This window comes from Adiantum capillus-veneris, chromosome 25, assembly GCF_014529385.1.
Source record: "Adiantum capillus-veneris isolate H3 chromosome 25, ASM1452938v2, whole genome shotgun sequence".
Classification (NCBI taxonomy): Eukaryota; Viridiplantae; Streptophyta; class Polypodiopsida; order Polypodiales; family Pteridaceae; genus Adiantum; species Adiantum capillus-veneris.
Genome location: NC_140955.1, coordinates 53199510 through 53215690, shown reverse-complemented (window position 1 = coordinate 53215690; position 16181 = coordinate 53199510). Strand labels below are relative to the sequence as shown.

The 16181-nt window shown below is 42.1% G+C and overlaps 1 protein-coding gene across 3 annotated transcripts; it reads right to left on the bottom strand.

Moving 5' to 3' along the window:
* Positions 1 to 10334: 10334 nt before the first annotated feature.
* On the bottom strand, positions 10335 to 14273 carry LOC147424891 (uncharacterized). Of its 3 annotated transcripts, none has more exons than XM_086500334.1 (2): positions 12084 to 14273; positions 10335 to 11235 (listed from the first exon to the last, which is right to left on the bottom strand). In XM_086500334.1, the coding sequence occupies exons 1-2, from the start codon at positions 14101 to 14103 to the stop codon at positions 10574 to 10576; spliced, it is 2682 nt and encodes an 893-aa protein (XP_086356460.1). In that variant the 5' UTR covers positions 14104 to 14273; the 3' UTR covers positions 10335 to 10573. The 3 variants fall into 3 exon arrangements, with proteins under 3 accessions (XP_086356460.1, XP_086356461.1, XP_086356462.1); XM_086500335.1 differs by having other exon boundaries at positions 10335 to 11184; XM_086500336.1 differs by having other exon boundaries at positions 10832 to 11227.
* Positions 14274 to 16181: the final 1908 nt, after the last annotated feature.

Sequence of the window (16181 nt, the reverse complement as noted above, 5' to 3'; positions counted from 1 at the left end):
ATTGCAAGACAATATGTTAAACTACTCACATTGTGTTTTTGTAGCTTGACTCAAATATCGGCCTATAGTTTGGACAATCAAAAAGCACTAGTACAACATTGTAGGTACTTCATTTTTTGTTGCAGTTCATTGATGCTTTATCCGTTTCCTTGTTTTGGAATTTTGCACATAGCTTCCTTTGGTTCAGTTTACTTGGATGTTGTTTTCAGAGCTATATACTCGACCACCATCTACACATGTTAATTACACATGCAACTCCTTGCATACAATTACTAGCCAATGCAATTAGCTTTGTGTCCTCTCATGAACATAATAACATCTTAATGACATCTTATTTCCTTTACTGCTAGATATTCTATAGATGTGATATAGCAACGTCCACCAAGCAAGACTCGTTGAGCTTGAGAAACTCGATAAGGAGGTTTAATAGGTGGTGAGCTCCCGGGGAGAAGCTCTATCATATGGTCATCATCCCCTTGGAGAGCTAGGATCAAATAGGATGAAGGCATCATGCTCCCTCACCCTTCCCTCAAGCATATGAAAGGGATGATCCTTTGGAATGAGCATCCTCTTTTGGAGCTTCGACCGTGGAAGCTCTAAGAGTTTCATTATAAGCATTTCTTTTGGGTAGAGAACGATAGTCATTTCCTTGCTCCTCACACTTAAAGCATTTGTGATCTTTGCAAAAAGCCCCTAGCTCTTCAGGAGAGAGTTTTCTTTTACCTTTGTAAACTCCTTTCTCCTTGGTCTTGTTGCTGCAACTGTTGTTGTTGTTGTTGGAATTACCTTGGGATGAACTTTGAGCATTGTTCTTCCCCTTTGCATCATTTTTATCTTTGTTTTTCATGGGCCTGGCATTCCTTTTAGCCCCTTGTTGGAAATTGATACGAGATGCAACCATAGTGTGGTGGATGACTTCAATGATAGAACCAGGCCGTTGGGAGTTGACATACTCGGCCATTTCTTTAGGTAATCCCGCACAAAACTGTTGCTTTTGCTCGACGAAGTCTATCTTTTGAAAGACTTTAGCTTTGAGATGTAAATCCCAAAACTTGTCTACATATTTGTGGATAGACTTGTTGGAGAGAAGCTTTAAACTGCACCATTTGGTGAGAACTTTATCCTTGGCATCATTTTCTAGGAATTGCTTCATGATGGAAACTCCTAGAGTTTTCCATGTCATTGGGGCTTCTCCATTCCCGCGAAGACTAGCCCACCATTGACGAGCAGACTTTTGAAAGTGCATAGCTACATGGCATAGCTTGGATGACTCTGTGAAGCCCTCATCTCCAAAGGTCACGTCGAATTGTTGGATGAAGGATAATACTTTGTCATTAGCACCAAAGGTGCCATCATAGGTGAGAAAAGAAATACTCTTTCCTCCCCTCTTTGAACTTCTTAAGCTTTTGGGACCTTTTCCAAGCAGGATAAGAATTGTGATGTCCTCTCCTCTTGTATTCGCTGGGAGAATAACCACTACTTTTGTCAAAAGAGGAGGAAGGTGAAGAAGAAGGAGAAGAAGATGACCTCTTTCTTACCTTTTTCTTCCTTTGTTTCCTCTATTCCCTTTTGGAGTGACAAGGAGAAGGACTATAGGATGATCTATTCCTCTTAGGAGGAGTTGGGGATCATCAAGACCGTCGTCTTCGTGGGGCCAAATCTTTAGAGGAATTCAGAGATTCACTTATTTCTCGTTCATTGGATTCCTCCTCTTCTCTTATTGGAGAGAGTCTTCTTTTGGAAGTCTCAACAAGTGGCTTCCTAAGCTCTCTCTCTTCTTGGAGAGGTAGGGAAATCCCATAAGCAGGAAGTTGTTGGGTAACTTTGGCTTGCAAGGCAGAGTTTCCCATAGCTTGTTGCAACCTACTAACAAGATAGTTCACAAACATTGGGGCATCATCAGTAGCACCTTCATGTGCAAAATCAAAGTTGTCAATATTAATTCTACTCTCTTGATTATTTTCAACCATGCTAATTAACTTATGTGTATGGTAGTTTGTGCTTTGGTACCGTCAAAAACCCTCTTTATATTTGAAAATAGCTCTAAAGTAGCCACACCCGTGGTTTAGAGACTATTGCTTGCAAAGAATAGTGGAGAGGGTCTAACATTTCTCAGTTGATTATGGTTCCTATTGAGCTGCTAATAGCCCAGTAATGGTCTAGCCAAGGGCAAGCCCCGAGAGACTCCAGTATTAACTCTATAGTTCCCAACGGTGTACCTCAAACTAAGTCCTTTTCAACCAAGATAATAGATCCTTGTCCCACTTACCCTCTTGCAATGAATAGGTCCAACCTTTCATGGAAAACTTAAGAAACTCTCCTCTTATGCAAGAAAAGAGAAAACTAATAGCTTTGATACCAATGTAACGGAAATGGCCTATGAACATTGAGAATAACATAATTAAGAAAAATGTAGTGAGTATTTTTATGAGACTACTTTGAGAAAATAGAGGGTGAACTTGATTAGAGGTAGCAGCATAACCATTATACTTAATTAACTTGGCATGAACAATACTTTGCAAGAGAGATAATTAGAGAACTTGACAATAGTTGAGGACCGGATTTATGTGGAGCCGGTCCCCGCTCCAAAAGGATTTTGTATTATAGTTTCTCCCATAAAGAGAGACTTGGTACAATACAAGCTTTGCCTTCCTTGAAACCTTGATGGTGCAATGAAGATACAGAGGTTCATGCACCACAATAATGCTCGTAACTTAGCTAAATGAAAGCTTTAACGTGTCCCCAGCCTCAGTTCCAAGACCTCAAACACCTTTGAAGGTGGAGAGAGCTAGCACGTAATGAGGGTAGGGAAGAGGAAGAAGAAACATTCTTACAAGAAAGAAATAGTTCCTCACTTATCATAACTCTTGTTGCTTAGCATAGCATAGTAGCATAGTAATGATGATGAAGAAAATGAAAAGTTTAAGCATTGAAGCATGGCTCTTGGTTGGATTTGCATTCCATAGACAAGAGTGTTGGTGTAGGCTCTCAACTTCTCAACAAGCTTGGAGAAGGAGATGAAGTTATTGCACTTAGCACTTCACACAATGAGAGAGTGTATGTGTGTGTGGAGAGAGTATATCTTGCAAGCTAGCCCCATACATGTTTGGGTCGACCCCCTCTTGTAGTTCATGCCTTATGCTCATTGGCTCCTTCAAGCCTAGCCAATCACAAGCTTGGGTCAATTCAAGCAATAGAGGTAGCCTTTGGACAAGTTTCCTCATTTCCCCTTTGAGAGAGAGGGCTTGAATAATGCATAAACAATTAATTTAATTAGATAAATTATCATTGGACCCTCTCATGGCCATCCAATAGGCTTTAGGCACACTATGGGGGAAACTTTGGTTAGGGCCTTGACATGTGTCCTAAATGCCTCTTTGAGTAGGGGTGCCCCTTGAGTGAGGGAAGGGTCATCAACCTACCCCACCTTGTAGGGATTGCCCCCTCCTTTGTAGGCATGCCTTTGACTTTCTACCCCCAAGCACCTTGGCCCCCAACTAGCTTAAGCACCTTAGTCACATCAAGCATGGGTATAGCAAGTACATGGCCTCACACACATGCCCCTACCTTCTAAGGCTCACCCCCTCCTTGTAGGGATTAGACTTTGACTTCAAGCATAAGCCTAGCTTAACCATGCACCTTAGTTACCAAGAACCTCATGCAGTTTAATCATCAAGCATCTCAAGCATAGACCTAGCTTAACCTAAGGTCTAAGGCCTTTTAACACTAACCTTTGGAGGTATTTAATAAAGTTAACCCTAAGGTCTTGTAAGCTCCATTATGCAAACATTGTTCTTCAGTAGACCATGTCTTGTGACCCCTTGTGAGATGAAACCATCTCCTTTTTTGCCCTGTACTGAGCTTGATCTACAAACACATATTTATGTTCTAGCTCTTGTTTCCCTTTTATTTCCCATATTAAATGATCATTTTAACATGAGAAAATCATTTGGATAAAGCTAGGTATTAGATATTTCCCACCAACAATGGCTGGGGAAGTCGGAGTTTATGCCTACGGCTAAGTATAACTCTTCACCTACACTAGCATCTCACTAACCACTCACCTACACTAGCCTGTGCCTACAATTAAGTATAACTCTTCACCTACACTAGCATAAAAAGCATAAGACAAAGATAAAAAACAAAATGAAAACCCTGTTTGAGTGCCTTGGTCTTGTTTAGAGCTAGGAGTATGTGTCTCTTAGCTTTAGTAAGATGCTAGATGCCCAATCTTCAATGCTAGGTTTGTCTAGCTCAAATAGGCCATAGCATTTTTAGCCTTAGCGCTTTGGCAAGCACCTATCTCAATGATAGAGATGGTTACAACACCTTAGCGTATTGCTATTCGTGTACACTCTTGAAGCTAAACACTCATCCAACAATGGCTGGCATGTCAAAGTCTGTGCCTACAACTAAGTATAACTCTTCACCTACACTATAACCATGGGTATGAGGTAGTTCCTGGGAGATCAACAAATGCCAAAAGTCTCAAGCGACCCCCACACTTAGGAAGTTATTTTCTAATGCTAAGTACAACTATGGTGAGCTTTCGAGGTAGTTCCTAAGAGATCCGTCCAAGACAATCCCAAGCGACCACCTCTAGCCAGACCAAAGACTAGGCAAAGACTAACACTCAGTCATGAGCGATGCTCAATGACATATCCTATACCACTAATAAAAGGAGTCTAACCCTTGTATATGGATGCTAACTCCAACCTAAAAAAATGACAAAAACGTTTGCAAAACAAGGCTGTTTTGGCTGTTATGAGGCTGTTTTTTACATGTTTTTGGCTATTTTCAACCTTTAAAAAAGCAGAAAAAGTACAGTTTTCAGTCTACAAAAGTCAGAAGCTATCTATTTTCTCTCTAGAACTCAAATTGACATCAAATTTTCAACTTTTGACTAGATGGGCAGATAGATCTTGAGCTCCTCTTTCCAATGGTATGCTCACTTTTCAATTTTGACCACCGAAAAGTGCCTAAAAAGGCTCAGATCGACATCAAACTGTGCAGACTAATGTCGATCTTAGTAGCAAAGTAATGCAAAAATAGAGAATTTTTTTTTTATCTTAAGCACACAATGTAGATGCCTTCCAACTATGATATGCAGCTGCTACTAGCAGATCTACAATGTTGCTAATCTAGCTAAGCACAACTAATCTACCTACTAATGCAAACAATGAAATGCAAAATGCAAGCATAAACATAGTAGAAAGCATAACATAAGCAAGAGAACAAACTAAAATCAATGCGGGAGCCGCTCAACCGCTCAAGAAAATTCTTAAATCTACTTAGTCTTTCTTCTAACTCTACTTCTTCACTAACTTTCCTACTATTAATCTACTCTAATCTAATGCTAATGATGTGGTGGTAGCCAATGTCATCTCAAAATCTCCGTAGGTCGACTCCTTGGCAATGGAGCCAATGGAAAGACCTCATCTCCCTACGATGCAATACGGGCAAGTAGAGTATACTCCCCTAGCTCTCCAATGGAATGTGTAGCACTTCTTTTGTGCTAGAGACTCAACCGGGAAAGGTGCAAAAAAGCTTATCCCTTTCAAGAGAGATGATGCAAGACACACCACTGCTCTTCGACACTAGATCTACACACATGCAAAGTCAACCCAAAGCATCATTCTCACACATCCACTCATTCACACACATTCACACACACTCACACACTCATAAGCAAGAAGCACACACTACCCAAGGCCCGCGAGTAAGCGGACTTCACCGGCACTTCCCTTCCTACTAGCATGCACACACAATCTTTCAAGCTTCAATGGAAAGATTGGAGAGAGCACACATTCCTTGCAAGCATATACTAGCTCTACGGGAAGCTACAAGCTATGGAGAAGCTTAAGCTCAACCCACAAGATCACACACACAAGCATAGAATACCATAAACTCAAAAGAACTAGCATGCTACTTACTAGAGAGAAGAGTTGCAAAGGAGATAGAGACACAAGGCTCATATCATTGCCATGAAGTGGAAGAGCATTTCTCATACAACTTGTAGGTGGAGATAAAGAAGAGCATTCACCTCTATGGAGAAGAGCGAGAGTAACTTTCTCAAGGGAGCTTAGCATATGATAGCTCAAGGTGTGTGAGACCTCTCAAATGACGCTCTTTATATACTAGTCCCTACTAAACTCCTTAGGCTCACTATATAGGATTATTTTAAGGAATTATTTTAAGAACCCACTTCAGCCCACTTCTTACAAGTTGGAACTCCTTTGAACCCATTTCATACTTTACTTGCTCAAGTGAACAAAACATGCTCCTATTTACAAGTTGGAACCCTTACGAGAACACTCAACCATAATATTTACTAGAAGCGGTTTTTTCTACATATACTAAAAATAGGCAGTTTTGACTTTTATGACATATTCCTTTGATATTTAGCATTTGATGTAGACTTTGCTAGTCTAATGTTGATGTGCTGATCCACATCTGATCAGCATCCAATTCAAAATGCACTTGGCCTTTTTTCCAGGTGCATATATCAATTGAGCTACATGGTAGGATCTTTGGTAAATTCAAGAATAGGTTTCATCCACTCATCAAATTCAATCTCAACTTCTGTCCCTCTCTCTCTCTCTCTCTCTCTCTCTCTCTCTCTCTCTCTCTCTCTCTCTTTGCTTCCTCATTCAAATTCCCCCTAGAGAGAGCCTTTGTTGCATCACTAAATGGAGCAAGGTGAATACGAGTGTGATCACAACGTGTCGTGTGGAGATAACGAATGATATTAATTGTGTGAATAATCACATTATCTACCAAACCAAAATGTATGGCTAAGAGAATGAAGTTAAAAAGTCTCAGTTTTTGTGCAAATGTAAAGAGTTAACATGCAATGGGTGCCCTTCTAACTCTACTTTAAAATTCCAAAGTGAGAAAAAAACCTCTTAGGTCCACATCCTTCATGTGTCTTAAAAAAAATGCTAGAAAAGCCTATCCAAAACTAGCTTCTTGAATGCCCTTGTCCCCTTAACCCTACACAACATTAGCTTTAATCCCTAAAAAATAGGATTCCTTACAAGGCTCATACAAAGTCCATATTTCTCCTAATGGAACATGCTTTATAGTTGTAGACTCATCCAAGGTATGGACAAATAGAAGTGACACCTCTGTAATCCCCTTGAAGCATGTGAAAAGTTATATATAATGTTTAGATATCATGATCTACAAAGTTGAACGCCTGTTAGTTGCTAATCTTTTACTTTTGATTTTGATGTTTTAAATAATATAGGTTATATTTCAAACAATCCCGACAAAAACAGCTTGGTGGTATGTAATCCAAATTTCTTCATGCAGCAAACAGATCTATGAGGAACATGAGATTCTTGATAATGCATCGAATGTTGATCTCGCAACGTCTTCAAAAATAAAATCATATGTTGCTGGCTTTGAGTACAATACTATTTTCGAGGACTCCGAATCCTTCATTCAAGAAACAAATACTTTATACCCGGATGTATATAATGTAACTAATCAACTGAGAAATGAGAATCAAATTGAAAGTATAGAGGAGCTTAACATCTAAGAATCAAATGATATGGATATAGAAGACAATAAAATCAATCAATTTGAGAATGAAATTAATGTAGATAGGATGCTAATGGATGATGATGTCGACATCCAAGGTTCATGTGAATCTGAAAGTATAGAGGAGCTTAACATCTAAGAATCAAATGATATGGAAATGAGAATCAAACTGAAAGTATAGAAGATCTTAACATCTAAGAATCAAATGATATGGATATAGAAGACAATAAAATCAATCAATTTGAGAATGAAAATTAATGTAGATAGGATGCTAATGGATGATGATGTCGACATCCAAGCTTCATGCAAACTTGATCTCTTTATTGACATATTTGCTCAACAAGATCTCTTGGATGATACAAATTATTCTGGTATAGATTGAAACACTACAATTTAGGGGGGGGGGGGGGGAAGAGTTTTTCGGGGGACATAATGGGATATTATCACGGGCATTTCCGGAGAAATTATCGGGGGCATTATCAAGGCAATTATCTACAACGGAGAATTTTTTCAATTGTCATGCCTCGATAAATGAACGTTGTTTCTAGTGTTAATATCTCCTTTTCAAACACTTTTAACATACATCTATTTATATATAAAGGAGAGATTGTGGAACTTCTCATCTTTCCATGTGGCACTCCAACCCAAGTGCGAGAGAGCATTGGCCATGCCTTGCACCTACAAGAAAGAAAATGAGTGGGACCCGTGGAAGGCGGGTCACACGAGCTCATAAGAAATACATAAGAGTACCCCTTAAAAAAAAGTATTCACATATTGAAGAAACAAAGTGGTGTTTTACTTGAGCAAAATTTACAAAGAAATTGATTTTTAAAAGAGATCTTGGATGCACCATTTAAGAGGGACTAGTATGTGACCCGCGCGTTGCTGCGGCGAAGCCAAATGCTTGAAAAATCTTCAATTTAGTGTAATCCCACCTACAAATTTTGAAATTTATCTCTAAATTATAGATTTGAAGGTGAGGAAACCTACAAAGTATAGAGAAATTGAGTGTAAAAGCCTTCAAATATAATCAAGTTTTCCCTAAAATTTCTCATATGCAAGTTTTCTAAGTTTTTAGGAGAAAGCACTATGCCTCAACTCGATTTAGTGTAACCTCCTTACAAAATTTTGAGATTTGCCTCAAAAAATTTAATTTGCCTTTGAACGCTCGAGAAAACCTAGATTTAGTGCAATCTCACTTACAAATTTTGAGATTCACCTTTGAATTCCAAGTCAACCCAAAGGCGAGAGCACCAACAAAGCTCAAAGAAATCTAGCGTAAAAATCTTCAAAAATTGCAGATAATTGTCGAACTTCCCTCTCGTCATCCACCTTTGCCGTTTGTTGTTGAGGTCTACTCCTACCTTGGGCTTTGCACATCTTCTGCCTTGAATTTGTCAGATTGAACTTTCCAAATTGTGTCAACTCTCAATTTTGTTAATTCTCAATTTCGTAGATGTCGATGTTGATTTTTTAATTTTGATTCTCGATTGTGGATTTCGTCGATTGTCACTTTATCAATTGCTGATTGTAAAACCAATGCTTATTCTCCCTCTCCTCTCTCTCTAGTGTCGGTGTGAGAACCCTCTCGTCCTCTCTCTCTCTCTCTCTCTCTCTCTCTCACACACACACACACAGACACACACACTCACACTCACACAGGGTGTAGTGAATAGTGCTCTCTCTCTCTCTCTCTCTCTCTCTCTCTCTCTCACACACACACACACACACACACATTGCATGCAAGACATCCATAACAAATTGTTGAACTCCTATAGTTGAATTGTCGAGCTCAATGTACTTCAGTAATGCAATGCAAATGTGCAAAATCTTCTTGCAATGCACCAACACCTCAAGGAATGACACATCGATTTTGTCTCTTATCATAGGTCTCTCTCTCTCTCTCTCTCTCTCTCTCTCTCTCTCACACACACACACACACACACACATGCATCTAGCTTTTGAACTTCGAGCATCAAAGTCAAAGATCATTTACAACATAGAAGGTATGTTCAAACCTCCGAAGAGAGGTTCATTGAGCAACACATGGAGAAAAATTCTTTATGGCCCTCAAAATGTAAAGGAACACCCTTCAAATGATTTTTTTTAAAAAAATTGTTAGTGATCAGCTTTGAAATTGAGGACTGGAATGAAATGCTTTAAGTATTATAAATTTAGATAGAGTACTAAGGTCTTTTTGACTTTCCACTGCCAAGACTCCTTCATAAGTCTTTTCATTTTCTACCATCTTAGCACTTGCCCTTCACTTTTATATTTTCAATTAAATATTTTTTAAAGGTTCTTTTTGAAATGAAGCAAAATGTGACACATAGAGGGTCTCTCCTACCTTGAAAATTTTAAGCTGCTTCATATATAATATAGAAGTATAGATATAGATATAGAAATATATAAGGGTTCATTTTAATTATGACCCATTCAGGCTTGGAGGCTCATGGTGTATAAGATTTACATATAGTGAACGCTTGAGCAAACACCTTTAATGTCTCATTTTTTAAGGGTGTCCCCAAAAAAAGGGGGGGGATAAATTGTCTGCCTTTCTATGACAGGATAGAATGCCTCAAGAACGGTGCTGAAGATGTTTTGTACCTGGAAATGGGATGGTATTAATGGGCTCCTTGGCTACTGCACTTTGTGGCCAATCATTATCATTCTCCTAGTTTTGTTTTTTTCAATAAAAGAGATGTCCTACACAAATGTAAGAGATCATTTGAGGTATTCATGGGCGTTATCCATGGTTAAATAAAATCAGACGGATATAATAAAAGCAATAGCTGAAAATGAGTGAAAATTCAAAAAGGATAGAGTGGGAAGTTCAGTCCAATTCACAAGCAGTTCTGGGCACTTTCTCTTACAGAAAACAGAGCCCATTTCCCTCATCTTTCCCTTGATACATTTATAGCCAGAAAAAATCAGGGAAATGGGCTCTCTTCCCGACAGGGAAAAGTGATCAAAACTTCTTGTGATATATAAGAGAGATTATCCACCTAACCCACTTAGCACTTCTTGATCATCTGATCACATCAATTCCCGAGTCCCTCAATTCAGCAAGATTGTAGCCAAATATGGGCATCAAAGTCCACACACCATTGAGCACATCATTGCCATAGTCATAGACGATGACATTATAGCATGTGGCACATGTGCATACCTGTTTTGAGTCATTGGATGCACCTAGGAGTCCAAAGCAAACTATGGTGGTAGCATGAACGCTGTCGTGGCGATCGCGTTCCAAAAGCACAGCAACTGAGTCTGGGTGCCGGCCAAAGGAAATGTCGGGATCGACAAGCGAAAACACATTCAGAGGATCAAAGCTGCCCAATCCCCACTGGATGCCTGGTCGAGGAGTATAATCAGAGTCCAAGGGGCTGAGCCACCCTGTTGGTGCCTGTGCAGCTCCAGGGGTCTCAAACCCATGAGCCAGGAGCTCTTGGCAATGCCAGCACTGACCAGCCTGTTGCTCCTTCAAGTCCATCCATGGCTGCCCAACCACCACCATGTTGGAGTCGCACAATGATGCCTCTTGAAGTTTCCTGTACACATAGTCGTTTATTGATGGCAAGGCGGTTTCCCTGGTAGTCTTGAACGGCAATGCATCCACTGTCACCAATGGTAAGTGTCCTGCAAAATACCCAAGAAAGCACTTCTTCGTCTGCCCCCCAGTCTTGACTCCTACAAAAAGTTTGGTTTAGCCTACAGATTATCCCTTCACATGACAAATTATGAAAATACATTCACCAGCTTGCCACAAGAAGTTTTAGACATTTTCCCTTGTGCATGAAAAGAGCTCATTTCCTTGTGCTTGCTAGGTGTGGTTGGAGGTAGGGAGTTGCCGGCCCAGGAGCTTCTGCATCAGAGGCACTGCATACCCGGCTAGGTGTGGGTGGGGAAGGGGGCACTGCTGGCCCACCTGGCCAGGTATGTGGTGCCTCATCTGCAGAAGCTCATGATGTTTTAATGGTCCAAATTTTAGTGGGAACTTGTTTAAAACTTCTTGTGATTAGGGACTGGCTCGGTGCTTCCTCTGCAGAAGCTCATGATGATCTCCTACTCCGCAAAGTGCGAACTTTACTGGGCATTTGTTTCAAACTTCTTGTAAGTGGGGACAGGGCCAACTGTCCTTGCCCCTTGCCTGATCTGCAAGCTATGGTCCTTGTGCAGGAGCTCATGATGTTGAATCTTTTAGAGGGAATATAAGGGGAAATGAGTGCCTTTCTTACAAGGGAAGACGTAGAAAAAGCTTGTACAGGTTGCTCCACGCAAGGTCTTGTAAGTGGGGACAGGGCCAACTGTCCTTGCCCCTTGCCTGATCTGCAAGCTATGGTCCTTGTGCAGGAGCTCACGATGTTGAATCTTTTTGAGGGAATATAAGGGGAAACGAGTGTCTTTCTTACAAGGGAAGACATAGAAAAAGCTTGTGCAGGTTGCTCCATGCAAGGTCTTACTATATCTAGCCCGTTCTGGCTATATTTGCAGTGGCAAGCTCAGGATGTTGAAATTGAATAGCAATAAGGACTTACCACATGGGAGAAGGCTTCTACAAAGTCTCGAGAACCATCCCTTCTGTTTGGCTGTTGTGACTCGTGCAGCTTGAACATGATGGTCATTAGCAGCATTGCGCAATGTACCAACACAAACACGCCTATTATCCCTCATCGGCATGTAACGTGGCAGTAGCCGATGGACACTCTGGTTGCCTGTCACAGCTAGCACGGCTATGAGTGTGTTGGGTACCCACTCTATGTCTTGTGATTCATCAAGGATGCCTGACTCACGCAAACCTTTTGTCAACTTGGATAGCTTAACATGGTCATGCCAATGGTCAACGGCCTCCAAAAACACGCTGGGCGACGAGAGGAGGATAACTGCCACCAATTTATCATCCCATGAAAAGCATGGTGCCTTCCCTGCTCTACCATAGACTAGCACCTCCACCGCCTTGCGGCGAGCTATCAAAGACCCCACACTGTCCATATCTTTCGTGGTTACACGACAAAAGTTCTCAGACAAGCTCACATATGCCCAATACATCTGCAGCTGAGCATAAGCTTCAGAGCTCAATACTGTGTGATCCATATGACAGCCCCTTAGCTCATTAGTGTTGAAACGGATCATCATCGGGACATCCACATACATGCTGTCCTCGGCTGGGTAATATAAACCAGACGTTGTATCTATATTACTGCGTAGATCAGCTGCGCCCTCATCAGTGGGCATTGCAAGAAAATTTCTGGACAATAGCTTGGGCGTATGAAGGTTACAGAAAAGGCGCACTAACTCCGCACTTAATGATGCCATCTCTCTCAACGTAGTGACATATTTGACTGGATTCCGATTCTGCAACCAGTTTGAAGTACATGATATATTTACCCAGCCGACCTGGACTGATCCATCCTCTTTCACATATGTTGAAGATGGCGATGCACCAGTATGAAGCAGCTCATTGAGAAGGGTACCCCTGCTTGCGCTGAATAGTGTAGAGAACATAGCATAGGAGCATGTCAAAAGCGCGGCCAGGGCAGCATATGTGGTCTCAGAAGTGAAAAGACCCAAGCCATGGGCTCCTAGTTGATGTTCCACTCGTGGCCAAGTACGCAGTGTAGCTATGGGCATCACTTGGTCTTGCTTGAGAGCCCACTCCAACACATAGGATTCTTGACACTTGCTGCACGACTTGGCATGGCGGACAAATCGTGCAAACATGTCATCCGCCTCCTCAGAGCCCCATAATGTCTTCTTCACCTCAGGCGTAAATTCCTCACGCTCAGACACCCTAGGCAGGATTACAATCACAGGATTAAATAAGAACTGCATAGTAGCCGTCGCCCCCCACCATTTCTGGCTGTCCTCATACTGCCTCGATGCAAGCTTGTCAAACCATACTGCCTTTTCACTGATGATGCCCGTATCCGCCATAGCCGTCAACACTGCATCTACCTCCATTGCCCAAGAATTGGGAGCTTGTTTCTGTGCATATTGCACATAGGACACCACTGCATATCTCTCTGCACTGGAAGTTCGAATGTCTGGGTGAGAATTGTATAAAGAATGCCAAATTTGATCCAAAGCATCTTTAGAAGGTGCATGGACAGGGCCATATCCCAGCTGGCGCAGTACTTGCTTGTAGGTTTCAGCCTTCAGCCCAAAAACATTTTCCATTTCTTGTTGCCTCAACCATGCAGGACTGGGCAGATAATGAGAACCCAGCCAGCAGCCTTCCGGCCATAGCCTACCGGAGTGCACGCGATTGGCTTTTACAGCAAGCATGCTTGTAAACGTTGTTGGTTCAAGCTGTAACTGCGTGCTAAGTGGGAAATAGAGAGAGTAGAGATGAAGGAGCTGACCTGCAAGTGTGGTGATGTCTTCGTTTTCGTCCCTGAGGCCGTCGTCGAAATGCTCAATGAACTCCTCCAGGCCAGCATATACAACATGGCCTGCAGCATCAAATAGCCGAAACTCAACTTTGGGAGCTCGTGCCACCTGCAAAGACTTTTGGAGTGCCTCACGAAAATTATTCAGCAAGCTGTCCGGCTGCTCCATCAACCGTCCTCTCTCTCTCTCTCTCTCTCTCTCTTCACACACAGAGGGAAGGACTAGAAGGAAGGCCTACTCGACTCTGCAGCGTAAGTGTCCCCGCGTCAGATCTACACTCAAAGAGACATTTTCTCCACGTAAACGTTTGAACTTTGAAGAGTCTTTCCGAAACCAGTCATGATTGACGGTGCCCTTGGAGATGGCAGGCATCAGTTCATAGATATCTTTGATTTTGCTCAAACAAAATTATACAAACAAAATTATGACTGGTTGAAATAAAGGTTTTGTATTAACAAAATTTGAATTTTAAATCACAGATTTAGAGAGAGCTGAAAAGAGAGAGAAATTAAATTTTTGGGAGACTTTTGGGGAGTGAATGCACCTACTAGCAATTACTAATCGCCATGTATTGTGCAAATATTAGAATTCTCTCTATATATGTTTGGGAGGGGAAGGATGCTATTGCAAATAAAAATTTGCAACTTGTATACATATCCTATTTGATGTGCCGTGAAACATGTGCACGTATACAAAGGGGGTGGCGATAGGCTCTCTTACTTATAAAAAAGGGCGTATTATTCTCTGTTGGTTTATTAGACGAAAGAAACGAAGATACTTTTTCGAAACTACTACACTACATACTAGCGTACTAAAAAAGAAATCCATAAATTTATGGGATTCCTTAGGATATTCTATCCCCCCCAAACTCCGCGTCGGTAGTAGCTGCTCTTCCTGAAGTGCCCCGCCCCCCCACACACCCCATGCGCCTCCCCCCTCTTGGTGCCCCTCGTCTATAGAGAGAGAGAGAGAGAGAGAGAGAGAGAGAGGGCTCGCTCCAAGAGCTCCTCGTCTGCAGACCACACACACGCGTGCACGCACACACACAGTGGGTTCCCCTCACCAGCTCGCCTTGTTGCTGCTCATCTGCGCGCCCCGAATATTCCCCTCACCCCATAAAAAAGACGACGTAGCTGCGAGCTCCGCTCGTCTCCTTCGCTTACCCTGCTCTTGCATCGATGATAGAGACACAGAGAGAGCATATGGGTGGGGAGAGAGAGAGAGAGAGAGAGAGAGAGAGAGAGGGGGGGGGGGGGGGGGGGAGTTGGTGCGTCTGTAGACCACACACACACACGGCTCGCCTTAGCTTGCCCTGCTAGTCCTCATATGCAGGATAGAGAGAGAGCAATGCTCAATGACAACGTCTTGCTCGTACCCACCACCTTGCACTACCAAGCCACCGCCTTAAACAACCGCCTTGAACAAGCTTCGAGAGACAGACAAAGAGCTCCCACACTTCGTTCGTCCCCTCTTGCATGGTTCATGCGCCACCTGGACATCTTTGCTCTTCAAAAAAAAAAGGGGGGGGGGGGGGGGGGGGGGGGGGGGGGGGGGGGGGGGGGCATCGTCTCCAAATGCTTATAAATAACGATTTTTAAAAATTGTTCAGACATATGAAGCTATAGGATGAGTTGTATCACCTCTTTTTAGGTCACGATTCTAGAGAAACTTGGAGGTTGTTTCAAAAGCGCCAACGAACCCTCTCATATCACCTCTCCGACTGTTGCTAATATTTTTACAATGTATTGGATCGGCCACCATTGCCTTCCCCTCAGAGTCCAAGCCTCAGACATCTTCCTTCTTCATCGTAGAGATGGTACACGATGCCATAAATAGACTAAGCACTTGTAAAGCTTAGGATCATGAGGGACTAGTAGCCGAGCACTTGATATATGCTAAGGGTATGCTTGCCCCCTTGCTGGCGCACATGTTTAATAGAGCTTTATGCGAGGGTTTTCCAGAGAGTTGGTGCATGCGTACCATTATAACCATTCTAAATCGGGGGATCCGTCTAGTCCAAACAACTATTATACCGTCATGATTGGTCACATCTTGGCTAAGCTATATGTATCCATTCTCGAACACGAGATTAGTAGTTGGGCAGTGAGACAGGGACATAAGGCACAGGGTCAGACTGGTTTCAGGAGAGATCTCTCAACTATAGATCATATTTTCACTTTGCGAACTATCCCTGAGGAAGGAATGAAGGCGTACGAGTGGAAATGCGACGCGAGAGAGAGTGCGAG

What these genes read in the sequence shown, in the direction of transcription:
- LOC147424891 (XM_086500334.1), bottom strand. Translation starts at nt 14,103, where the DNA reads ATGGAGCAGCCGGACAGCTTGCTGAATAATTTTCGTGAGGCACTCCAA. An exon ending in TAGAAGCCTTCTCCCATGTG is followed by an intron (nt 11,236 to 12,083) that starts GTAAGTCCTTAT and finishes AACTTTTTGTAG; the next exon opens with GAGTCAAGACTGGGGGGCAG.